The sequence below is a fragment of the Leguminivora glycinivorella genome, chromosome 8 (genome assembly GCF_023078275.1).
Source record: "Leguminivora glycinivorella isolate SPB_JAAS2020 chromosome 8, LegGlyc_1.1, whole genome shotgun sequence".
Lineage (NCBI taxonomy): Eukaryota > Metazoa > Arthropoda > Insecta > Lepidoptera > Tortricidae > Leguminivora > Leguminivora glycinivorella.
The window spans coordinates 14959248-14985928 of record NC_062978.1 but is presented as its reverse complement, the minus strand read 5'-3'; the positions used below and the strand labels follow the sequence as shown (position 1 = coordinate 14985928).

The following is a 26681-nucleotide window of genomic DNA, read 5'->3' as shown; positions in this document are numbered from 1 at the left end:
GTTTTTTAAGCGATGTCCGCGTGTGGAATGGCTAATAATACTTACTTAAATAGACATATATTAAATAAGATAGACCATACCAAACCATAAGACATTCTTACACAGATCTACTTCCCACGGAAAAGTTCAATAAGGCTTGTGATGTTGGAACTTGAACAAAAATATATAAATACAGTATAATTATATAACTAGAAAATACCCAAGACTTGAATATAATAGTATAACATTTTATGTGAGTATTAATTCGTTTGGATCCATTGGTAACCCTATCACCGGACGCCGCGCACGTGCGGCTCGTTTCTTTGTAAGAATTTTGTAGGTATTTAAAAAGGCGGCATTTCGTGAACATCAATGCAGTGGGCCTTCTGTACTTGTACTATTATATATTCTGTGCATTGATACAATTTTAAGCCCGTGTTGCCTTTAAAACTTCTAGAAACAATTTTATTTAAAAGTAGACATTTTATAGCATAGAAGATAGGTATATGTATCTACAATCCGAATAATGATTTTCATATAGTAGCCTGGTGTCCTTACCACGAGTATATTTATAAAGCCTTACAATGGCATACCTACTTATGTATTTGGAAATGCGTGCGCAACATATTATGTATATACTTACGACGTCAGCGAATACATAACTCAGTGTCAAAAATATGATGCTATTTTTTTATCTTTTTTATATGTTGTAAATTACCGCAGCAACGTAGTTTTATGTTTACAATTCAAAAGTGTAAAAAGCAGTAAATAACAGCGGCCACTCGACATGTTTAAAGTAAGCGCGACCTGACACTGTTTTATCTTCAGTACAATTTACTTACATTTGTAGAAAAATACGATAAAGCACTTTTTTTAAGACAGAGGACTATAAAAAGTATTCTTTTATGCGCAGGAAAGTGATGAGATCTAATTTAAAAACTTAGAAACTAGCAAGTGAAACTTTTCTTATAAAAGACGGTAGCTGTCTTACTCATTTATTCAACTTTTATTATTAATGTGTTGCGTTTAAACGGCAGCTGCATTGCATTGCTGTTTCAAAATAACTGCTTCCTCGATATTACTTACCTTTGTAAAATTAGTTACTTTTACATATAATATTTACTTTCAATAATCATCATCAATAATTTTCCACTTTATTTTTTTATTTGGTTGCTTTTTAGTACATTACCGAAGTTGACCCCTAGGAAACTATTGATACTAGATAGGAATCGATATACTGATTCCTCGATTTGTGTTTTTCCTAGGGAGAGGAAGGCAATCTTCTTAGACAGTTTTTTCGTAGCACCATTTAACCAAAAAGAAAATCCACCATATTATTAGAGTTGAAATCAGAATCTCATTCGTAAAATGCCAAGAGCCAAAGGTTACGCAAATATTCCCTTAAAGTGGCAAAAGCTTTGAATGTTTTTCCAGCGCTTCAATGAAAGATGATTATTTTGAAACATTACGAGTGAAACCAAATAGACATCAGAATATTAAAGTAAATATTTTCTTGGGTTCTGTATCCAATTACATAAAATAAATTAACCAAATAAATTAACCAATATTTTTACTTTTCAGTCCAGTTTGTATATAAGACCCAAAATTTGATATGAACAAAGCAGGTATTTCGCCGGTATTTCAGGTGCCAGGCTCAAAAATTTGTGAGTAAATGATAATTAATTTTCTGTGACAACGAACTTAATGGTAATTAAACCGAGACACCTTCCCAAATATGTAATTTGACGGCGTTCTAAATTTTTTTAACGTCGGTAGCAAACAAACAAAGACCTCGCGTATTGATAAGCAGTATCCATTACCTGTAGACATCTTCAACTCCAGTGTTGTGAGGTGTACATTAGTGTTGCCGAAACTTCGCACCCTCATGAGCTCTGGCAACCTTACTCACTGACATTATTATGCTGCGGTTTTGTGCAAGTATTGGGACCTTATTCCTTAATGGGCTCTGCTTTGGAATACTCATATTTGAAATTATATTCACTGTTACGTGCTGTGCCCTACCACACAAGGTGAGACTTTCAATATATCATATCTCTATTTTGGACGTACGTTAAAGACATACTCAGGATCTTTGTATTGCAATTTATCTTTCAAAATAATCAAATAAATCAATACCGACAATCTTGCACAAGAATAGAAATAAAATGATGTTAGCGGGTATTGACACGAGCACGAGTGACACGATTCTCGTCGAGAAAACAAACATAATGTGTTAACGAGCTGTTGACGATTTGGCGATGATGGATGGTGCAACGCTTTGCGAACCATCTTGTTATTTTGTTATCTACTTGGTTATTTTTTGCTTAAGGGAAAAGGGGACGGCCGTTTTTTATAAACATCTTAGTCTTCCATTCTTTTTGTACCTATAATAAGACTGTAAAAAATATTTTCACAAAGTTTTACATTAACCATAGTTCGACTACCAACCTTTTATTGTTACCGACATGTGAAATTGTAATTTCACAAATATCTTCCCAACCAACTAGCAACAAGGAAAGTATACATTCACATATTGGCAGTCCACTGATACCATTTTTTAGACTAAACTTCAACGATGTGGGATATTTTCGTTTAGTTTTATAGGTCGAACTCTTCCGCTTTAATCCTTTATGCAGCTTAAAGCCACACCGTTAATGGTCCATTACAAAGCTGGCTTGCTGCGTCCGATTTGCCACCTCGCCACCTCTTTTATCACCGACGAAAGCCGCAAAACCGCTATTTTTATGCGCAGCTTAAGAACACAATTATAATGCAGCTACTTAATTAGACTTCATCTCAATATTGTCTTCAGTTAGCGCGATAGTTACTCATAAAACAAAAATATTGAAAACGGATTGTCTATATATCGTGTATAATGAATTTATATAACATCCTGCGGGCGTAGCACACTAGTTGGATACATTTTGTCACATCGGTGCGTCCCTATCGCACTTATTAATAGTGCGAGAAGGACGGCCTGATGTTACATCGTTAATCACGCGACCATACTTGCTTGCCTGTCGTTTGCAATACACTCGATAAAATCCATTTCCCTAGTTTTAGACTCCATCTCCTTATTCAAAATGACCGTCACTTCCCAGCACATTTGGGTGTTTTAAAGCTCTATTCATATAACATTTCACTCAATACACCAAGCAAAATGATACCTTCCTGAGACAAATCGTTATTTTCATGAATTTATGCTCTCCTAATTCAAGGCAAGTTACTGAGGTATCGGTCCATAGTCCAGCCGCCTCTCTAAACATACGTGCCTGGAAATGTAAGCAAAAGGGCAGCCCGCCGTTTTATTGTGCAACTTTGCGAGAACTTGGCCCGTTGGAGCCGCGCACTTATTCACTGTGACCGGAATATCTTCACTCGGTGGAATGACTTTTTGAAAAACTTTTCCCATATTAAACAGTTGATAAGAAAGAGACTTTTAAAGTGGTGTTTGTACAGTCGCTATCGGATACATATATCGATGCAGCTGTTAACTTTCTACTCATAGAGCCTTCGGATATTAGTGTACGTTTGGCCGCATTTTGCTGACGAAATAAACCGTTTGTCGTACTTCTTCCCAGATTTAGTTACCTAATTGTAATATTTGTAATGAATTAATAGTTACTTCATAATATTAGAAAAGTTAGGTAATAACTTCAGTAAACGTTAGACATGCATGAAATCATCTAATCTGAAGAGAGAAAAAAAGTATAAATTATACAGACCGGGGTAAAACTCATTGAAACGTCCAAAGCCTAATAGTAAACATAACACAAACAAAATTTTAAGCAAATTACATAATTGCTTTTCATAGAAATCAACGTAATACGTGTGAACATTCCGTTAGTTTCCCCAATAGTAAAGGGTTCCACGAAAATATAGCCATCTACAAACATGTCACCCGCGATCTGATCAAAGCTACGTTTTATCTGGCTGACCCATGTCCTGAGCCTTGTCATGTAAATTGGACTTTGGCCCAACACAAAGCTATGTGATTAATTTGCCGCCCACGCCATGTCCTGCCAACGACTTCGATAACAATAAATCGTACCGCAATTACCATAAGATCGCGACTTCGTAACCAGTTTTAGGGAAAGTTCTGGAATGACCAGGAAATGCTTGATTTAATGAATGAATGGAGCGTGGAAATGCAGTTTCCAGCTTGTTGGCACGGTAGGAAAATTACTAGTATTAACGACGTAGGAATTTTAAGAATTTATTGTGTGTAAACTTCCTATTACTACCTTTTCTAATACTTTTCTCTAAGATTGACTGGTAGAAAATGTCTGGTAGATAAGGTTGAATTGAATCACTTTTAATTATACAGGGTGGCCCATTCAAATCGGTCAGTATGGGAAAGTCTGAAACTATAAGACATACGAAGATTTGTTCTTAGGAACCATGTCACCGATTTTGATAAAAAGAAAAACTGCATTCATACAATTAAAAAAAAAAGTGTACCCAGCTGGGGAATCGAACCCGGTTGTTTTGAAAAAATAAACTTACACTATTTCTATTCAGATATCGTTTGTGTAGGTCTTAAGCAGTAAATATCTCTAAGAAACATAATGTCTAAAATGAATAAAATGCATTTTTTTCACATACTTTATCATACTAGGTGTTCAAAGTTGCAGCGCTGCACGCCGGACGAATTAAAGCGACTCAATAAAATGCCGTATTTTTGTGGTGGCTGTAAAGAAGAAATAAAGCGACTGCGTGTAGCTTGTCCTAAATGCAAAAACAGCTTTCATCAATCGTGTGTAGGATACAAAGGACCGCTAACTCCACCTGCGAGTAAAATTTCAGCCGACTGGCTCTGTCCTGATTGCACCATAAAAATTCCTCGCGTAGGCGACAACTCTAGCACCCCGACACGAGGGTCGGCGTCTGATACCAACGCTACTAACCCGCTGATGAGCGAGACGAACACAGAAACGTACATTGACTCAGAGATCGAGAACGAGGAATCTTCTGTGAACCCCGATGCCCGGAGTACCGTTTATCTCGACGAAAAGGTTACTAGTGCAATACGGCTCGAAATAAGAAACGCTCTAAAGACTGAAGTTTCCATTTTGATCAAAGGCATCCTGAAAGCTGAACTGGCGCCAATTCGTCAGGACTTGAACGAACTAAAGCAATCAGTAGACTTTAATGGCAACAGGCAAGACGAGTTTGAAAAATCTCTGAACTCGCTAAACTTGAATGTTAAAACAATAGACTCTACTGTCAATCGAATTCAGCCTACAATTCTGGGCCTCGAGGAACGCGTCAACGACCTTGAACAGCAGCTGCGCGAATCAAATTTGGAGTTTCACGGAATAACCGAGTACAATAACGAAAAATTAAGCAACGTGATTTTAAGGGTAGCTGAAACAGTTTCATATCCGCTTTCTGAACCGGACATTGTTCACTGTACTCGTGTAGCAAAACTGAACCGGGAGAGCAAGCAGCCGCGCACAGTTATATTAAAACTAAAAAACCGACTTAGCCGAGACGGGTTCTACTCGGCTGTTTCAAGGTTCAACAAGGCCCACCCTTCGGAAAAGTTAAACACATCCCACCTTGGGCTGGCTGGGGAGAGGTCCCCAGTATACGTGTCGGAGCATCTGTCGCCAGCAAATAAGAGATTGCACGCAGCAACTCGCATTAAATGTAAAGAGGCCCAGTATAAATTTGTGTGGGTACGAAACGCCAGAATTTACGTCAGGAAAGACGAATCATCGCCGCCAATAGTCATTAAACACTTGTCAAATCTAGACTCGCTCTAAGCTTAAGTTAATATTTATTTTATAGGTATTAGGTATAATATATTTGTATCTTCTCTTTCATTCATTAAACTGGCTTTATCTGTGTACTATCAGAACGTACGTGGACTTAGAACGAAATGTTTGGATCTGTATAATTCTGTTTTAATAAATAACTATGATGTAATATGAGTTGGAAATATCCGTGGACACAGTAAATAAAATACTAGATAGTTTTCCAATGTATATTTGTGCGGCCGGCCGACCGCACAGGCAAACGAACTGAACCAAACTGACATGTTTACATTGTGTGACATTGTCTAGAAGACGATTCTATTCAACCAGTAGAGTTTATAATGGTGCACATACGAACTTCATAGTTAATAAACTTACGTAGGTTCTAACATTGGCCCTTGAACCAATATAAACTCATGTACATCACATACATTAAACACATAGTAATCTAAGCAAATACATTAGACACATCCGCTGTCTAAAAACAAAACATTACCTACAACACAAAAATAGGCATAGCAAAGGTATCAGTAAATTTCGTAAAGTATCCGTAACATATAAAACTACAAATAGTCAAAACATACATGAAACGGATCTAAAACAAACTATACCTTCACAAATATATAGTATATTCCTTAGAGCCAAGTCACTTATTTAATGATACAAATAAATGACTAACAAACTTATCATGTTTTTCTTTTGCCAATGGTTTCGTTAAAACATCGGCCACCATTTCATCAGTTGATAGGTATTTCAAAACGACAGTACCTTCCTCAACGATTTCCCTGATGAAGTGATGCCGTACATCGATGTGCTTCGTTCTGGCGTGGTACATAGAATTAGCGCACAATTTCAGTGCAGACTGATTGTCATTAAACAAAGTAATCCTATACTGTACCCCGTAAATTTCGAACAGAAACTTGCGTAGAAAGAGAGCCTCTTTACAAGCATCTGACAGACACATGTACTCACTCTCCGTGCTTGAAAGAGCGACTGTCTTTTGTCTCCTACTCTCCCATGAGATAGTAGAATTTCCGATTTTGAACACAAAACCGGTATAAGATCGGCGATCGATCTCATTTGACGCAAAATCAGCATCAGCATATGCGACGATGTCTAAACCTGACTTCTGAAAAGTTAAACAATGATTAAGCGTACCTTTCAGATAGCGAAGAACGCGTTTCGCTGCCTTCCAGTGAGTCTCGTCGTACGTGTCGTTGAACTGGCTGAGTGAGCTGACAGCATGCGCAATATCTGGTCGCGTACATACCGCTATGTACATTAGACATCCTATCAGGCCTCTGTAGTCGTGCGTACAATCTTTCTTTGTAGATTTCACGAGCTTCAGACCTGTTTCCATAGGTGTTCGTGCAGGTTTGCAGTCCGACATATGAAATCGTTCTAGCACTTTCTTAATATAGCTTGACTGGTCTAGAGTAATCTCGTCATTCTGTCTGCAAAGCCTCATTCCAAGAATGTGATGAGCTGGCCCTAAGTCTTTGATTTCAAAGGCCTTCTTTAATTCTTCTTTGATTCCAGCCGTATCTCGGCAATCAGCTGAAGAAAACAACATTATGTCATCAACATAGAGCGCAATTATAATAATGGATTTCCCGCTCGTTTATTTATTTACAAAAATGCGCAGGTAGCTAAGATTCTCCTTTTTACCTGTCCACTTTTCTTCTGGTGTACTGCCCATCACAGCCTTAGTCGGAGAGCGATTCTTAAGGTAGACGGCGGTGTTGACCGCTTCTGCCCAGAATTCCTTCTTCAAGCCTGCTTCCTGAAGCATGCACCTGGCTTTCTCCGTAACGCTTCTAATCGCGCGCTCCGCGACTCCGTTCTGAGCTGATGACCTTGGAACCGTGGTCTGATGTCGAATTCCATGCGCCTTCAGGAACTTCTGAAATTTAGAATTGACATATTCACCACCATTGTCACTACGAAGAACTTTTATTTTCTTATTGGTTTGGTTTTCCACGAGAGCTTTGAATTCTTTAAACATCTCAAAAACCTCATCCTTCCGCCTAAGAAAATAAACAAATGTTTTTCTTGACAAGTCATCAATGAACAACAGGAAATATCTTTTCCCACCTATGGACGGACACGGTAGTGGTCCCATGACGTCACTATGAACTATCCCAAGGATTTCCTTAGCCCTGGTCTCAGATTTCTTCGGAAATGGCAACTTAGTCTGTTTACCTAAAATACAGGAAACACACGACTCAAAATTATTGTTGTCATAAGAAATACCAGTGACCATACCTTTTCTCAGTAACTCCATACTGCGGGCGTTCAGATGAGATAGACGTCGATGCCAAACTTGTTGCGTTGACTGGCTTCCAGTAGCAGGGATCTGTGGCGCTTGCTTCACGCTCACGGCAGCAGTCGGCACCGCTACGCTGTCACCTGTACCCAAAGACAAAGACATAGCCTGCGAAGATGGCTCGCTACACACAGCAGAAAGAGTTTCGATGGCATCGAGTTGATAAATACCATCCCTTAAAGTAGCTGTAGCTAAAACCTGCCCTTTGTCTAAAACTTTACACACGCCAGAACGAAACACAATTTCGTAACCTTTCCTGTCCATAGCACTAACAGATAATAAATTTGCAGACAATTTAGGTACTAAGTATACATTACTTATAGATCTCACACTATTGTCCTTTAACAAAGCTTGAGCAGTTCCTTTCCCAGCTGTCAATAAGGCTTCACCATTCGCGATGTATACCTTCTTTGGTTTATCAGTAGTAAAATCTGATAAAAAACTGCGATCGTTGCAGAAATGCTGTGCCGCACCACTGTCGACGTACCAAACGTCACGGTTGGCTCCTGCGGCCAATGCAGTAAGCATCGTCTGGCTTTTCATGCCACTCTTCTTGCCGTCAGAGTTTTCTGGACAATCCTTCTTGGTATGTCCACTCTTTTTGCATCTGAAGCATTTAATTGGGTTGCGTGCTTTCCGAGTTGCAAAAGCCGTAGCATCTTCACTTTTCTCATTGCGTCTTGAATTTTCTAGAAGCAATTTGGCTTTGACATTTTCGCTTGACAGTGACGTGTTCGAATTTTCTAGAGCCATTATCAACGGGTCGTAATCGCTTGTCAAGCCACTGAGTAAAATCACGGCCACGAAGTTATCTTCCAATGCCTTCCCGATGTCGCTCAGCTGTTGCGATATATCCATGACCTTGTTGACGTAAACCTCCATGCTACCACATTCGCTCAGTTTGATGGCGAACAATGTGCGTAGCAGTCCGAGCCGTCGTGACAAGCCTCGGTCCTCGTATGCCTTTTGCAGGTTGCTCCACGCTTCGCGAGCCGTCTTGGCATTTCTAATTTGTGGAAACACACAAGGCTGTACGTTTAATGCGATTTTCGCGAGCGCCTTCTCCTGCTTCTTCGCGTCTTCATTTTTATTTTCAGGCGTGCTTATACATTCCCAAAGATCATCGTGGATAAGCACCATCCGCATCATAAACTTCCAAGATGAATAATTCTGTATTCCAGACAGTTTTTCGATGAAACCATTCTGACTGGCAGATGCCATCTTTTGTTTTTGTTGCGAAAATTTTTGAAAATAATTTGATGAAATTTCTCGCGAACACTTCGGAAAATTAATACTATCGTAGCAAATTTACTGCATGATCTGCTACCAAGTTGGAAATATCCGTGGACACAGTAAATAAAATACTAGATAGTTTTCCAATGTATATTTGTGCGGCCGGCCGACCGCACAGGCAAACGAACTGAACCAAACTGACATGTTTACATTGTGTGACATTGTCTAGAAGACGATTCTATTCAACCAGTAGAGTTTATAATGGTGCACATACGAACTTCATAGTTAATAAACTTACGTAGGTTCTAACAATATGTTTAACTGAGACTTGGTTGGATAACTCTATTAACTCTAGTGAATTGTTTGATGACAGATATGTGGTATATCGTCAAGACCGTTGTGCTGATTTTAAAAATAACTTCTCGAAGGGACATGGTGGGGGAGTTCTTATGGCGGTATCCACTAAATTTGCTTCTGAACTTAAACAACAATGGCAAACATCAATAGAGGATTTGTGGGTTACAGTTAACAATAATGGTATGAAGGTAAACATTTGTGTAGCATATCTTCCATCTTACATCCCTCGACCTGTTTGAAAACTTCCTGAACAACTGCGAAAAGAATATGATCGCATCTCATAATAATTCTAAGACAATTGTATTAGGAGATTTTAATTTTCCGAGTATAGCATGGCTCGATGGTTCTATTGATGATGTTAATATACATCTAACAAATGATCCGAAGTGTCTGGCATTGAGGGATTTTATGGCAGCAACTGAACTGGTTCAAATTAACACTTTAAAAAACATGAATAATCGTATTCTTGATCTGGCTCTGGTTAACTTGGATATCGATATCAGAGTCAGTCAGACAAACCCCCTAAGTCGTATTGATTCTCATCATCCGCCTTTCGAAATGGTTGTTCCGGTCTTACAGCAACGCACACTTAAGGCAAGTGCGTCAAACCCTCGGTATCTGTTTCGCAAAGCTGACTTTACTAAATGCTTGAAGGATCTAAATAGCATCGATTGGGATAGCCATTCGAATTTAAGCTGTGACAATTTCTTGCAGTTACTTTATATGGTCAACCATAGAGAATAATGTTCCCAAGGCCAGGGTGGCTAGCCGAATGGCACAAACGCTCACGAAACGCTCACGAAACGAAGCGCTAGTAGATATCTATCTCTATCGCGCTTGCGTATTGGCGCGACAGAGCCAGCGGCGTATCGCTTTCGTTTGGCGTCGGAGAAATGCCATTCGGCTACGGGGCCAGGGTGGCTAGCCGAATGGCACAATCGCTCACGAAACGCTCACGAAACGAAGCGCTAGTAGATATCTATCTCTATCGCGCTTGCGTATTGGCGCGACAGAGCCAGCGGCGTATCGCTTTCGTTTGGCGTCGGAGAAATGCCATTCGGCTACGGGGCCTGGACTCGTGATGCACGGTATCCAGATTGGTTTACAAAAGATCTGGTGAGACTGTTTAAAGAAAAATATAGGTTGCATAAAAAGTATACGAAATATAAAAATCCAAGAGACTATGATGCATTTTCTGTACTGAGACAACGAGCTAAGGTGCTAGTCACTGTCTGTTTTAATTCGTACATATTCTTACGATATCTTTCTATTAAAAATAAAACACGACAAGCGCTTCCTGGATATATTGATAGACTCTCAGCTTATAACATACAATCCCTAGCCTCCCGACGGGATGTTGTCGATCTGGTTACACTATATAAAATCGTGCATGGCGGTCTCGACAGTAACCTCATGGATTATGTCCATTTTAGAGCCAACAATAAGAGAACACGAAATCTAGAAATGTTTGCCTTGCCCATGGTAGCTAATAATAATATATCTAACAATGCGCCTATCCTTAGAATGTGTCGTTTGTACAATGACTTAGATATGGACATTGATATTTTGAATAGTTCTTTGACTAAGTTCAAAAATGTTTTATTATCCCGAAATTTACAAGTGATTAACATTTGATTGTATTTTTTGTTTTAAACTCAACTATTGTCGACCTTTTCATTTGTGAAAAATGTATTTAGCGCTAAAATGTTTTTTATTATAATGCTGTGTACAATTGTAATCGTAATGTAAGTTGCTAATGTAAGGAATAATTTACAATGTTAGCCTGCATTATGTTATTGTACCTATTCATAAAAATAAAATAAAAATAAAAAAAATATAAATTCAATATTCTGCATTCAAATTCAGTTCACCCGCTCACAAGTTTCGATAGCGTTTTAATCTTATTAGGTCTATCACAAGTATGCAAGATACACTGAAGTTAGTCGGTCAGATCAGATATCACCTGGAGCTGGAACCCTCCTATTGAGTTAACTTAATGCAAATTGCGAACTCCAACCCGCCGACTATATTGACGGATTTCAAGGCAGTGCGAGTTAAATTTTGATACCAGAATATAATAATAACCGCTCCGAAATTAAATTTTCTTGAATTTTGTCTACGAAAATTGAATTCAATTTGACATCAAAACGCTTTGGGCTCACTTAATTTGCATCTATTTTATACTAATTCGATGACAGATTAGCATTTGCCTTTGTAACAAGACAAAGGACCTTTATACTGTTACAACAATATTTTTGTTAAAAAAATTCAACAATTTTAATTTGCGATATAAATTCATCCTAATTCGCTAGCTCATCTAATTTACTGAATAAAAGGTTTTTATTTAAAATTAAGAAGGCACTTTGGACGAAGCTTTGGCAATTTGTTTTTGACAACAACGTCAGAATTGCCGGCGGACTCTAATCTCGGAGAGTTATTCCGTAACTTTTCTAATTTCGATATAACTCCCTCGCATTTAGTGCAGGGATTTAACTTACTTGTTATACGCGATGTTGAACAATGAATTTATTAGCGGCTAAAATAGTTTGTGCATTTATATTATGTACGAGTATGTATTTGAATTTACCCCATATTCTGGCGCTCTTCACGATACTTCTTAGCTTTTTCTAATGCGGAAAATTAGACATTAAACGTTTAAGCCACTAGACATTCCCACAGCATACCAACTCCGCTCAATTGCTGCATAGATAACTACACCCACGAGCAATAAAAGGTTCACTTTGTTTGTTCCCCTTTTTCATTGTTTTCGGGGAACAAACGAAACGGTTCTAAATCATTATTCAGCAAATGCTTTATTATACGAGCGCACAATCTAACTTATGACTTATCTGTGTTAAAAATACGAAAGTAAGTCTCGCTTAATTGATTGCTAATGAGCTACTTGTAATGGAATTGTAGTTAAAGTAAAAGGACGGCTAAGTTATTCACGGAATCCAACTCGAAACTTTTATCACAGGATATTTTTGACTTGCTTCTGCATCATAAATATTTAGGAGCTCCTCAAAGTAATCGACGTCTCAATTACACAGTTTGCTAAGTAACATTGAGATTTCTAATTTATTTCTGGAAGACAGAAAGAGAACACGAGTCGAGTAGACCCGGATACTCCTCCTGGCCGACATCAGCCTGCCGGCCTAGCCGAAGTTAAAATTGTTGACGATACGTGGAAATCGAAACGCAACTGGTTCTGACCCGCCAATCAAATACGGATGAGCGATTGAGAGCGTGATTGTGGCTTTGGCTACACACCCTGGGCGGACTTTATAATTCCATACCAGACACCTCTGACTGACAGTCTGCAGGTCTGTACCGCCGTTCCGGTGCGTGCATTCGAGCAAGCTCGAGGAGCGTCTCCGCCCCTTCCTCCCCTTTATAACTAAAGCCTCAGTGTCTTTGCAGCAAGAACTGCTGGCTGGTGTGGACACAGAACAGAAGTGTCGCCGCAGTGAGATACATAATTAACCGGTAATTATTTCATAAATAATACCACTAAATCGCCATCAATAGAATTTGCGGACGATTGAAACAAACCTTATCAAAAGCCTAAAGCCATTGGATAGTTCTGTTTACGTTGATTTCAATCTCTATTACTGTGATTTTAGAGTTGAGGACAAATTGGGACCCATCAATATAAACCGGTAATAATGCCAATTCGAAAGTGCATTGACACCAATCAATATTAAAATTACATTGGAATTGGAACCATATCGGTCAGCTCCGGTTATATCAGGGTGGCTAGCCGAATGGCACAATCGCTCACGAAACGCTCACGAAACGAAGCGCTAGTAGATATCTATCTCTATCGCGCTTGCGTATTGGCGCGACAGAGCCAGCGGCGTATCGCTTTCGTTTGGCGTCGGAGAAATGCCATTCGGCTACGGGGCCAGAACGTACATTGTTATCAAAGTGATAGGTATTATCAGATGTAGTGCGAAAAGTATCGGTAAATCTTGTACTGAGACTGACTGAAATAGCATGACTCGTTCGTACGTTTCCGTAACAATACGAAGGAAAATCTTTTCGCACTACAACTGCAATATGATATACCTACTCGTAAGATCAGTTAATATAGGTACATATGTGAAAGATTTTCAGGTATTACACGAAGCAGACACTTTTAAATAAATAATTTTAACAATCATCTAAATGCGGCGCACACTTTGTCGATAGCATAGTTTGAATAGTAATTAAGTTAGGGTACCTAATCTTATACCTTTAAACGAGCAATTCTTGTATATTTATTTATTTATTTATATATATATATATGTATATATTTTAAAAGTCGCCGAACAAATGTTGATCACTTGATCAGTATAAGGAGAATAGCCTAGAGTTCAGTTCTTCGCCTTTGTTACAGGCTGAACTCTAGGCTATTCTCCTTATACTGATCAAGTGATCAACATTTGTTCGGCGACTTTTAAAAGTAACTTGTATTTTGATTTTTATTACCATTGAAAGTTTTTTCTAAGAGGTAATGTATTGCGAATTCTGTCAAGTCTAAAGTGTGACAGACAACGTCAATGACAACAATAATGGCGTACATTGAAGCTAATATTTATTTTGTATGAAAAATTAAAAATTTACAGACTTCATAATTTTTAAAAGTCACTGAACAAATGTTGATCAGTGTAAGGAGATCAGCCTACAGTTCAATTCTTCGCCTTTGTTACAGGCCCCACTCTGTATATTATATCTACCGACGATTTCGGACACCGCTCTAACGATTTCGCTGAAATTTGTTATGTGGGTGTTTTCGAGGGTGAATAATCGATCTAGCTTAGCCTTAGATCCCGGAAAACGCGAATTTTCGAGTCTTCAAACGCAAAATATGATCGTTAATTTTGCCGACCGCGCAATGGCTCAGCGTAGCTCAGTCGTAAGAGGTCGGTCTAATGTTCGCAGACATATCGCGGGTGTCAGGATTTCGAATCCCGGCCAGAAATAAAGTTTTTGTTTGTTTTTTGTATTTATAAAGTTTTTATTTAAAGTTATGATATAATCAAAATAGAACCGAGCCGAGCGAAGCTCGGTCACCCAGATATTAAGTGTCATAGTTCATGGAAGTACAATTGACTACATAGTAAGCTAGGACTAGCCACGTAATAATAAGAGACGACACTTTCTTTATAAAAATGCCCGCCTGTTAATTTACCAAATTCACTAAAAACAATGTTTAAGTACCTACTTACCTTAATTGCCGGGCTGGAGGAGTTCTTATAAACTGAGACCTAACATAAATTCGTTGAATAAAGTCTGAAAAGCTTATAATTGTAACTGACATTGAACTCGTTTGTTCACTCTTCTTTATTTTACCTATAACTGCCAAGCAGAATTAGGCTTGGAAATACCTCCAGACAGACGAATCGGGCCGCGAAACGGATTTAAATAATTCCCCTCGACATGAGCGAGTCAATTTGTCAACTTCGCTGATACATTCCATGAGATCTGAATTGGCTTTGCATTTATATTGGTTTAAGGGATATGATGAGTATAAATTAAGTCTTTTGTATTCAGCCAGCTATATTAAAACCAACATTCGTGAATTCCGCCAATTCATTATAATTATAACAATGCAATTAAAATTTCTGTTAAATTGGTCATTTTTGATACAAGATTCAACGCTCTAATTTAAATGATGAGTAACTCTAAAGGCTACAGTTGTACTTCAACACTCTTAGTTTTCGTGAAAACTGCTTTATTAAATTAAAAGTACATTTTAAATATACCTATTTAAAAATATTTTAATGGGGTTACTCACGTGTTAAGTCGATATAGCGGTCGACATGTTCGTGTTTTGAGCCTCACGGGAGTTTTATAGTTAAAATTGCATTTTAAATCTTCATTATTAATGCTTCTCACTATAATAATGGTCACATAACTTCATAATATTAGAATATAACGAAAAGATTTCCTAAAATAAAATTGAACTAATCTTACAAAACGTAACAATCAATAAAAAATATGTATATGAATATAAAACGTGTCCTTAAATATTGCGTACCACCTATTTCGAGTACAGTCTCTAATTAATTTTAAAATGAACGAAGCCATCTAAAATCTACTTATTCACGTGCTTAGCTTCAAAGTACTTCCAATATATTTTCTAAGGACATTACCTACTTCGTGAAATTTTGGGGGTTTTTGATAAGCCATAAATAACGTACACAGTGGCATCCAACTGGCCTAGCCGAAGTGATCGTTGACGCTACGTGGCGATCTAAACGCAGTCTGGCTCTGTCGCGCCAATACAGAAGAGCGATAAGGAAAGCTAGCTGCGGGGATACCCCCATTTGCCAGAATTTCATTTGCCATAATTTTATTTGCCATCCTATTCAACAATCATAATATTGTTTCTCACAACATCTTATGCCATAATCATTGTTTACTATATTAATCTAGTGCCAGAAACTTTGTTTCCCATAAAGTCAGTTTCCATAATGTCATTTGTCAGAATCATCGATATCCGTAATTACCACATTCCATACCATCATTTTGTCATACAAATTAGCGTCCAGAAAAGTCAATTTCCATAATGTGCTTTGGCAGAATCGAAAACTACTATAATAGGTACTAGAAGGACTATATAGAGAATGAAACTGCTATCAGAAAGTAGGTTAGGTTAGGTTAGAACTGTGACCCCCTGGAAAATGAAACTGCTATCAGAAAGTAGGTTAGGTTAGAACTGTGAACCTCTGGAAAAGGAAACTGCTTGAAAAGTAGGTTAGGTTAGGTTAGAACTGTGACCCCCCGGAAAATGAAAATACTATCAGACAGTAGTAGGTTAGGTTAGGTGAGAACTGTGACCCCCTGGAAAATGAAACTGCTATCAGAAAGTAGGTTAGGTTAGGTTAGAACTGTGACCCCCTGGAGAATGAAACTGCTGGAAAAGTAGGTTAGGTTAGGTTAGAACTGTGACCCCTAGAAAATGAAACTGCTATCAGAAAGTAGGTTAGGTTAGGTAATAATATGGGCAACAATTGACGACCGGTCTGGCTCAGTCGGTAGTGACCCTGCCTGCTGAGCCACGGTCCCAGGTTCGAATCCCGGTAAGGGCATTTATTTGTGTGATGAGCACAGATATTTGTTCCTGAGTCATGGATGTTTTCTATGTATATAAGTATGTATTTATCTATTTAAGTATGTATATCGTCACTTAGCACCTATAGTACAAGCTTTGCTTAGTTTGGGGCTAAGTTGATCTGTGTAAGATGTCCCCCAATATTTATTTTTTATTTATTTATAATTAATATGGCAATAATTGCTTATGGTGTTTAAATATTATATGAAACCATATTATTGCACTTAATAATATGGCTAACAAATAGTATGGCATTGTATGATTATGGAAGGTAATATTCGGATAAACAACGAGTATGTCATATGATTTTTATGGTAAACAAATCATTCGGGCAAATGAAATTCAGGCAAGTTAGATTCGGGCAAATGAATATTATGTTAAATGACTGTCGAGCAAACAAAACCCTAGCTACGAAAAGCTTCGGAAGAGTAAGCCAAGTGGTCGGAAGCCATTTAAGACGATACGTTACAGGTCAATTCTCCATACAAACGCTCTCGACTATTTCCTCCCTGGTTTTTGATAATAGAGCAATGATTTTTTCAACACAGATTATAATTATTTTTATCTGTGCCGGACCGTTTTGATTTTTTTGCTATTTTTATTTTAAAAGACGCTAGAACCAATTAAAAAATTATATAAACGGCCTTTTTCAATATTGCTCAAAAAAAGGTGTGATACTCAAGGTCGGTAACAATTAGCAAAAAAAGTCTAAACGGTCCGAAACAGATTATTTCATTGTTATTCAGATTCTCAAATTTCGTTCCGTTTAAATAAGTTTTGAAGGAGGAAACAGTCGAGAGCGGAACCTCGATTTTAAAGATTTAGCAATATCTTTTAACTGAGTTGTTCTTAATGGACATTTTTTTTTCGATAAATCTAGTTAATAACACTAGTATATTTAACTGAACTTCCCAAATTGAAAGGGGGACTCCTTTCCATTTTAGCATTTTCGCTCCCGTAGCGTCTTAAGAACAAAATACTAAACTTTACCGTATAGCTGTGTCCGCTGTGATATCTTTTAAGTGTTGTTAGAATACGACCGAAAGTAAGTACATATTACTTATAAATCGGTGCCCGGAAGGCAATCCAGCACGTTCAGGAATGCAACCCAAATACCAAAATAGAGATTTATGGTATGGAACTATAATGTTTGTAATACATAAATACTGTTTTGGAATCAATAATAAGGAATTGTAACTATAGTGGGGTAAAGCATATGGACTTATTGTAATTTTAATTACAAAATCTTTAATTGAAAGCTCAATTTACCAGGCAAAGTGAGAAATCAACTCAAAAAGTGAATCAATTTATTTTGCCTCTTGAGTATAAACCAACTTTGCTCTCTGTAATTGAAGAATGACGGGACCTTTACCTTTCCGAGCTGATTTCGTGAATAAAGTATATATTCCCAAAAGAACTTTATCCGCTGAAATTGATTGATTGTAGCAAGATTGAAAGCAAAGTCATGTAACATTTCCATATTTTGTAATTAAGGTTAGGTAAGCTTAGTAAGAAGCGTTGTATTCCATTGCGGCTCTTACGGGCAATATAATTGCCAGCAAGCTACATACCATTGCCGCGTTTATTCAATACGCACCATGTAACTATGGAGAATCAGAATCAGAATCAGAATCAGAATATTTATTGGTAAAAACAATTTTACATGTCAACATCTTAGAACAAGGTAGATATTATTAAATATTTACACATTATATAAGTAATTATTATGTATCAGAAGGTACAGTGATTTTATTATTATTATTTTATACCTACTTATGTGGATCAATGAATTCCTGATATGTATTCGTCAATCGAGTAGTAAGCCATCTTTATTAAGAAAAGTTTTATTAAGAAAAGGAGCAAACGCGGCAATGGTATGTAAATTACTTGGAATTGCGTTGCCCGTGTAAGAGCACCATTACGACTGAAACAGTGTTGGTAGTGCAGCGAAAGAGCGTTTTCATATTATCCGATCCGATATTGGATGTAGGAAGGATGATGGGAAAAATCAAATATGGCGCCTTTAATAATAGGATATATATTCTACATCCGATATCGGCTCGAATAGTGTAAAAACGCCCTAATAGGCTTAAAAAAAAATCAAGCAGTGGGTGAAGTCATTACAATGACTTCACCCACTGCTTCCATAACTGACACTTGATAAATGGAGTGACGGATTATTGCATTATAAAATGCGACAACAAAACGGCACTGACGGTGACTCAATTAACCTTTTAGCATCGCCTATTCAGAAAGGAAACTTTTCTCCCTGCTATGAGGATCAAAGTGGCACTTTTCTGTTCAAGCACTGTATGGTGTCACCATAAAATTCTATTTTAGAAGGACGAATACTTTGGATTTGGAACGAGCGAAATACACGATATCTAAATGACATCAGTGTGCGTAGTCCGAATGCACAAACGTTCACGATAATATCTCTTTCGTAGCTATCTACCTTTTTATTTTATACTACGTCGGTGGCAAACAAGCATAAGGCCCGCCTGATGTAAAGCGGTCACCGTAACCTATGGACGCCTACAACTCAAACAGTGTCACAAGCGAGTTGCCACCCTATTAGAAACTTGTACACTCCCTTTTGCTGTGTTAAGTACACAGCAAAAAGGAATGTACTAGTTCTGAGGGTTCGGGTTGCCGACGACTCAAAGGACAATAGACGGAACAAGTTAGTTCCGTAAGTCCTCCCGTCATCAGCACACCGCACCCTCGTTGAGCTCTGGCAGCCTTACTCACCGGCAGGAACACAACACTATGAGTAGTGAGTGTACCTCTATCGCTCTTGCGTATTGGCGCGACAGAACCAGACTACGTTTCTGCGACGTTTCGCGTCGCAAATTGACATTCGGCTACGGGGCCAGAGATCCTAATCAAAGTGCCAACTATTTCAGCCGTAGCCGTAGCCAACAAAACAGTAATCTCTCTCTATAACACTACGACATTAGTGCAACAGAGTCAGTAGCGTGTCGGCCGCTAACGACGACGATTGGCATCGAGGCTGGGCATCTAGTCAGTCCAATTATAATCATCATGTTACGAAAGGTAATGAATTTATTTAACACGTTTTATTAGTGTTATGACAAAGATTCATCAAACAGTGCTTAGTATGTACACAAACAGAGTGCTATGTGCAATTACGATATTACGATAACATAACATTAGATTTTGCAGAAATATGTTTTCAATAATGAAAGACTTCTTCAATTTTTACTTAGTAAAATAAATCTTCTGAAAGCATCGTGATCAATCTTTCAGCAGATTCTTGCTCAGCCTGAACTTTACAAGAAAATTCTTCAATTCTTTGTTAGCGGAAAATTTGCATCGAAAACAGGTCTTGTAATAAAACAAACTAGCAACCAGAGGGCCTACCGCGAACCATTTTTAACGTATTTCCTCTCAGTTGCACTTGTATATTCGTACGTAAGTGTTACAGGGAAGCAATATGTCGATAGTGGTTCGCGGTAGGCCCTCAAAGTTCGGAATATCGGCAATCTGTTCGAGTTTGTCGTCACTTTAATAGGATTTTCTTGACTTCAGCAGTCATGTTCGACGAGTTGAATTTCATCAAAAACGCCTTTGGCTTCATTAAGAAGTTCGCTTGTTATTTATTGCCTCTCGATTGTGTTAGCTCACTTAGCTCCACAACCGTTTATTGTTAAATTGTATTTCATAACGAGTTGTCATTCATTCGACAAAATTTGATGACCGGGAGTTATAAATAAGACTTTGTAGCCTTTCATAATTATTAATTATTTTGTTATTGAAGTTAAGCTATTAACTAGTAGGCTATGCGTTGGTTATTGATGCCGATAATTAAACTTCACACATAGCAGCTTCGCAGTAGCAATAGTTCTTTTTATTAGGTGTTTTAAAAGTTACATTAATCTATATTTGATACATTTGGGCATATTTTAATATACTGTACAGTCACCATCAGATATATCTAAGCGGCCAGGGCGTGCAAAAATATCTGAACACGCCTTATCGCCTTGACAATAGAGGTGTATTCAGATATTTGTGAGCACCTTGACCGCTCCGATATTTCTGATGGCGACTGTACCTACTTAATTAATTTTTTACCCGGTTAACGCGAGTCATGGAAAGTTAGCCGTTGTAACCGCTGACATTTATTGAGATAATTTCTGCGTCTTTAGACCGAGAGGTACTACATATAGTGTGACCTTTAGGTCATCATCACCTTTGACATCCTTCCTACATCCGATATCGGAAATCCCCCGGCTGTCCTCCGTGACCGTTAGTGCTAGAAAGCTACTGGATACCTTTTTTACCTTTTAATTACATCTCTCTATATGTGCCTTTCATAACTTGTACAATTTTATCATAAGTAATGTTTCCAAATGCCTTTTTCTCTACAGGCTATTGTTACGTTCAAATACTGAAGATGTAACATTACAAAAGAAAGTAGCTGCAAACAAATGTAACGGTTATTTGTCAAATCGTTACTGTCCCTCGTTCGTTGTGTTTGTTTGCTTGTCCGCACAATATTCGAGTGATCAAAAAGCGGGATACAAAGGCGTCACAGTGGCGGTGGCGGCAGAACGTCTGCTTTTTCTCTATTGTAAACAACGAAAACTGTTATGTCAACCAACAAAATGTTCAGTTTCCTAAACTAAACGCTTTGTGGCTCAGTGTAAACGAAGACGATGTTTTCGCTGTCTTTTTTCGATATAAAAGTACATATTAGTAGTGGGCGATTCTCAGAGATGACGTTCGGTGCCTGATTTCGGTGCTGATTTTTATTTACTACTTTTTTGATATGTCAATCTATTTACTAAAATCTAGCCTAAATATAAAAAATATTGGTGGTGGAGGCCTCCATTAGAACCTTATAGTTTGTAAGAAATCTGACATTTTAAAACCACCGAAATTATGTATGGGCACTGTAATCAATTTGCACCACCGAATTCAATTTTTCACACATTATTCCACATTTCAACTTTATATATCATTTATTATTCAATTTATTGGTATTTTTCATTTTAATTTGATGAAAGGTCATGTAAAAAGGCTCATAATCGCGCAATTTTACTAAATTTAACATGGTAATATACTAGTCATTATTGAGTAGTGAATTTTGTACCCATACTATGGCTTAATTTGCTTACAAACATAGTTTTATGTTTATACAAAGTATATCCTACTATTTAAGTATGAAATGTTAGAAAATAATAAACAAAACCCAATTTACAACGCGGCAACCGAAGTCGGTGGTCACTTTTTTTGATATCGGTGGTCAAAAAATCCACCGAAACCACGGAAATCAACACCACTGATATCAAATTTTATAGCTTTTTTGGAGATAACTGAAATAGCATGCATGATACAGAGGAGATATCATAATGACGAAATAACATCCTTTCAAGGATTTATTAGTACCTTACATAACGACAAATGCACTAAAACTGTGAGAGTAAATTGACCCACCGAATCTTAAAAAACATGGGACCAAACCCACCGAATGACTGAGAAACCTTTAAAAAGTCCCCTTTATGAAACGCTACTGCATCTCCTCTACACTGAATGGTTAAAACATAGCTAAAACATACTATATTTGTGCCACTGTGTCCCTGATCTACTAATATGTAAGAGTACTGTCATGTTTAACAAATTACACCGAAATCAGTCACTAGCCCGGGACACATCGTAAATTTGTCTTTACTCGATGAGTTTAGCTAACATATTATTTTTATATAGAAAATATTATAGGTTAACTAACACCTTATACGTGAATATCTAATCAACTGCGATCAATAACTCCATCTTGAGTTATGATTTTTTGTTTTGCAAATTCTGGGTGCGGGACACGCCCACCGAAGGTCATTTTTCGCGTTTAATATTTTATTACTTATATTACACAAATAATAAATAAATAATTTTATAGTGTACCAAGTAGAACAAAGGCTAAAGATTATGCCTGAATTAATTCAGATTTTTAGAACAGTCCGTTCTGACGTTTTTTGTCCCGGACACGTAAAAACGCGCCTCCTAAGAAATGCCCTAGTGTATTTCATTGGCAGCTTGATTGATCTCATTCTGCTCGGTGGTTCTTTACTTATTTAATATTTTAGTAGGTACATTAGGGTTATGAATGCAAAGTTATTGCATTTATAACCGATCCGTTGTAATTTATGAGTGACAGGTTGGCTTAAACAATTTTTTTTTTCGAATACATTAAAAATCAAACAAATCTTGTAAAATAAAAAAGTAAGTAATATTAAATCAGCCCTAGATTTAGAAGGCACGCGAATTCATACGATTTTAGCTATGTAAGTTGCCGACTATTGAGGTTATATCCACATATTTCAATTAACTAATGGTTATAGTTGGTGAACTTAGGCAACTTGATAACTTCTTCACAAGCCAGCTTTATTGATATTGTCTTGGAAACATTTGACATGAAAATGTTTTAGTGGGTTAGCTTTTATACGCATGTAACAATAATAGCAACAGAGGTGTGTACGAAAATCCTAATCCAAAAAGGTCTTTCATTTACATAAAAAATACCTACTTTTTCATGGAGTAGACTCGAACAAGACTATTCTATTAAAATAGGTTCTTATAAGTAGATAAAATCAAATTTCAACTATCGACTTTAATATCGTTACCTACAAGGGAATTTGATCCTTTAAATATTGTTTAGATATTTCCCTTTGAACTCATATCAACTCGAAGGAATGTTTGGTTTACGCGTAAAGGGCCGAGAAGGACGGCCATGTGGCTTGTATTTATGAACGTCATAGCTGGCCTTAAACATTTCATTATAAAGTAACGGGTTAGACGCCCGAATATTAGGAGCTGAAATATTTACATGTGGTTTTCCGACTGAAAAAGGGTCCTTTTGCTTCAATTTCAATAAGAAAGTTTTTATATGAATTAACCAACATAAATTCACCCATTTTGCAGATGAAGCATAATGATCCTTATAGCATGGAACGCCACATTGTTGAATGATGTTATACAGATCGCGAACCGTAAACAGATAATCAGGTAATTAATTATAAGTCAGGTCAGGAATACATTAAACAGGAACATGTAATATCACTGTAATATCGTTAGATAATTATTTGCTGATGAAAAATATGACATGTTATCTTGTGTTTTTTAATACAATTTCGATTGTCTTATGATTGCCAATATCAATTTTTTACTCGACTTTACCCTACCTAAAATAATCCCATTTAATTATGTTGTTCGTTCAGTGTGCGTTAAAATAGGTTCACAGATAAATAAGCTCAAAGCTCGCTAACTAGCGTTAATGAAACAACAAACGTATTGAAATGAGTAGATAAACTAGCTTCGTTTAATCCGCCCGGATCGAACTAACCGATTAGGCCACAGATGGTTCCTGCGATTCACAGGTCAATTCAAGCATCACATTATGACATTTGGAGGATATCATTCGAATATCGTATATTTCACTCGTGCTTGACCGTAACTATATTGGTGTGAGGCAGACAAACGACAACTAAATTTTTTTTTATTTTTTATGTGTCAGTGTTTGATTTGAATTGGCCTACAGTCGCAATGCAACTGTCGCAATGCAACTGTCGCAATGCAACTGTCGCAATGCAATAAGTAAGTACTGAGCGCTGCTGCAAACGTGCACCTCACTGTATTTACGCCAATACACCCTCTGTTTATTACAGCTCACTTTTTTAAATATGATAATTTTACTATTCATGTATAACTGTTTTGAAAATTAGTATAGGTATTTTTTTAATTTTTAATATTTTTTAATTTTTATTGATGATCTTTTAATGTTTAAATTCTGTGCTTTTAGTGTAATGTAGTATTCTTTTACTATGGGTCATTTACCTGAAATAAAATTGTTGAATTGAATTGAATTATGAAGACCGGCTAAAAATAAGAACAAACAATAGAATAAATTTAACTTGTAAAATAAAATGTAACTTGTCACAGAACTGCGTTAAAAAGTCACTGAAAAGGTCACTCAGCTTGATATGAGGTACCTTTTAGATACCTTGACGCTGGACTTCTGTTGTCACTCAAATGAAACTTCCTGAATTTTGGTAAAAGAAATATGATTAGTGTACACTTACTTTAAATTAGACGCATCGCAAATTCCACCTACAACAACTATAATATTAATGAAGTAACATACCAGCACCGATTTTGATTTATATACACCGTACGTGTTTTTTTGTTTTCCGTTAAATTCGACACGTAGCTAGGTTCATTATCAGGAACCACTCTGTATATTACTTTTAGTTAAATTCGCAAAAAAAAATTGTTCATCATTTTCATACATAATAAATTAATTTTAATAACTCGATAACCGTAAGAGTTAAGACGCTAGTTTCTTAGATAAATTAATTGTATTTGATCTAAAGAACCTTCCCTTAAAGTTAACGGAGTTCAATAAAAGCAGGGTGTATATTAAATTGGTATAAAATAAATTCGCGAAATTTAGTAGTTACAGTTATATAAAAGTAGCCGGACTTTATTTGCACTGCGATTTGAATTTGAAACTAGTTTCAGCTATATAAAAGATGTTTTATCATTTTCCCCTCACTAGCTCGGAAACACGTGTTTTGTCCTTTAATACCAGCGGGTAAAAACGCATTTTATCCACTAGTGGGTAAAGTAATTTGACCTTGAATACAGTCAAATTAACTGCTTTAAAATTGATAAAAGTAAGTGAATCTAGTAATAAAGATGATTTATCACCTGTGGAAATAGTGGAAGCAGTGATAAACGCATTTTTTGCGTTGTAGTTTCCTCGCTATAGTGAGGGGAAAAGTTTTGTGTTACACTCGGGGGCAAATGTATTTTACTTCTCGTGTGTTAAAAAACTCGCAAGTTCAGGATTCTATTCTCGAACCACTCGCTTCGCTCGTGGTTCAACTATAGAATCCTTTCACTTGCTCGTTTTTCAATTCCACACTCGGCGTTAAAATACAACTTTGCCCCCTTGTATAACAATAGTTATTTGTTATACAAGGGGGCAAAGTTGTATTTTAACGCCGAGTGTGTAATTGAAAAACGAGCAAGTGAAAGGATTCTATAGTTGAACCACGAGCGAAGCGAGTGGTTCGAGAATAGAATCCTGAACTTGCGAGTTTTTTAACACTCGAGAAGTAAAATACATTTGCACCCGAGTGTAACACAAAACTTTTCCCCTCACTATAGCGAGGAAACTACAACGCAAAAAAATGCGTTTATCACTGCTTCCAGTAGTTCCCCAGGTGGTAAATCATCTTTATTACTAGATTCACCTACTTTTATCAATTTTAAAGCAGTTAATTTGACTTTATTCAAAGTCAAATTACTTTACCCACTAGTGGATAAAATGCGTTTTTACCCGCTGGTATTAAAGGACAAAACACATGTTTCCGAGCTAGTGAGGGGAAAATAACTATTATCGCGCGACCATGCTTGCCTACCAGTTGCACTTAAGCAGTCACTGTCTATATGAAGTATTAAGTCCAGGAGAAATATAAGTCGGTCAATCTACAAAGTTTCACCTTCAACAATATTCCAGTTCGTAGGACCTTTTCAAGGTAAATCGAATAGGTAGACATAAATTTTGTTTTATGCACTTCTGCGCTCTGGGTTTCAGCAACATAGATGCGTGGCTTTTAGTGATATATATACTGTACTTGTATGAGTTTATTTTACTAAAATTATAGTCCTTTGTTAGGGTCACTATCAAGTTTACCTTATCGCTAAACGACTATTTCGGCTAGATGTCAGAAAATTTAAATATACAGTCAGTATAAAGTCAATTCAGCTGGGATGACATGAAAGTAGAATACTCAATCAGCAAAAAGTAAATTTAACTGGATGGCTAAGACTTAGAATGAATGAGTAGCCAAACGTCTGGAAATATACATAGTCCGTATGATTACCATATCTAAAAAGCCAAAAGTGT

General features: G+C 37.1%; 2 protein-coding genes across 8 annotated transcripts in view; both read left to right on the top strand.

The window, feature by feature from the left end:
* The window catches only part of LOC125228849 (CD151 antigen-like), a 239643-nt gene that overhangs the window by 147567 nt on the left and 65395 nt on the right, over positions 1 to 26681 (top strand). The gene's annotated exons all lie outside the window — the stretch shown is intronic.
* Positions 4650 to 5747, top strand: LOC125228735. Its single transcript, XM_048133396.1, has one exon. The coding sequence runs from the start codon at positions 4650 to 4652 to the stop codon at positions 5745 to 5747; it is 1098 nt and encodes a 365-aa protein (XP_047989353.1).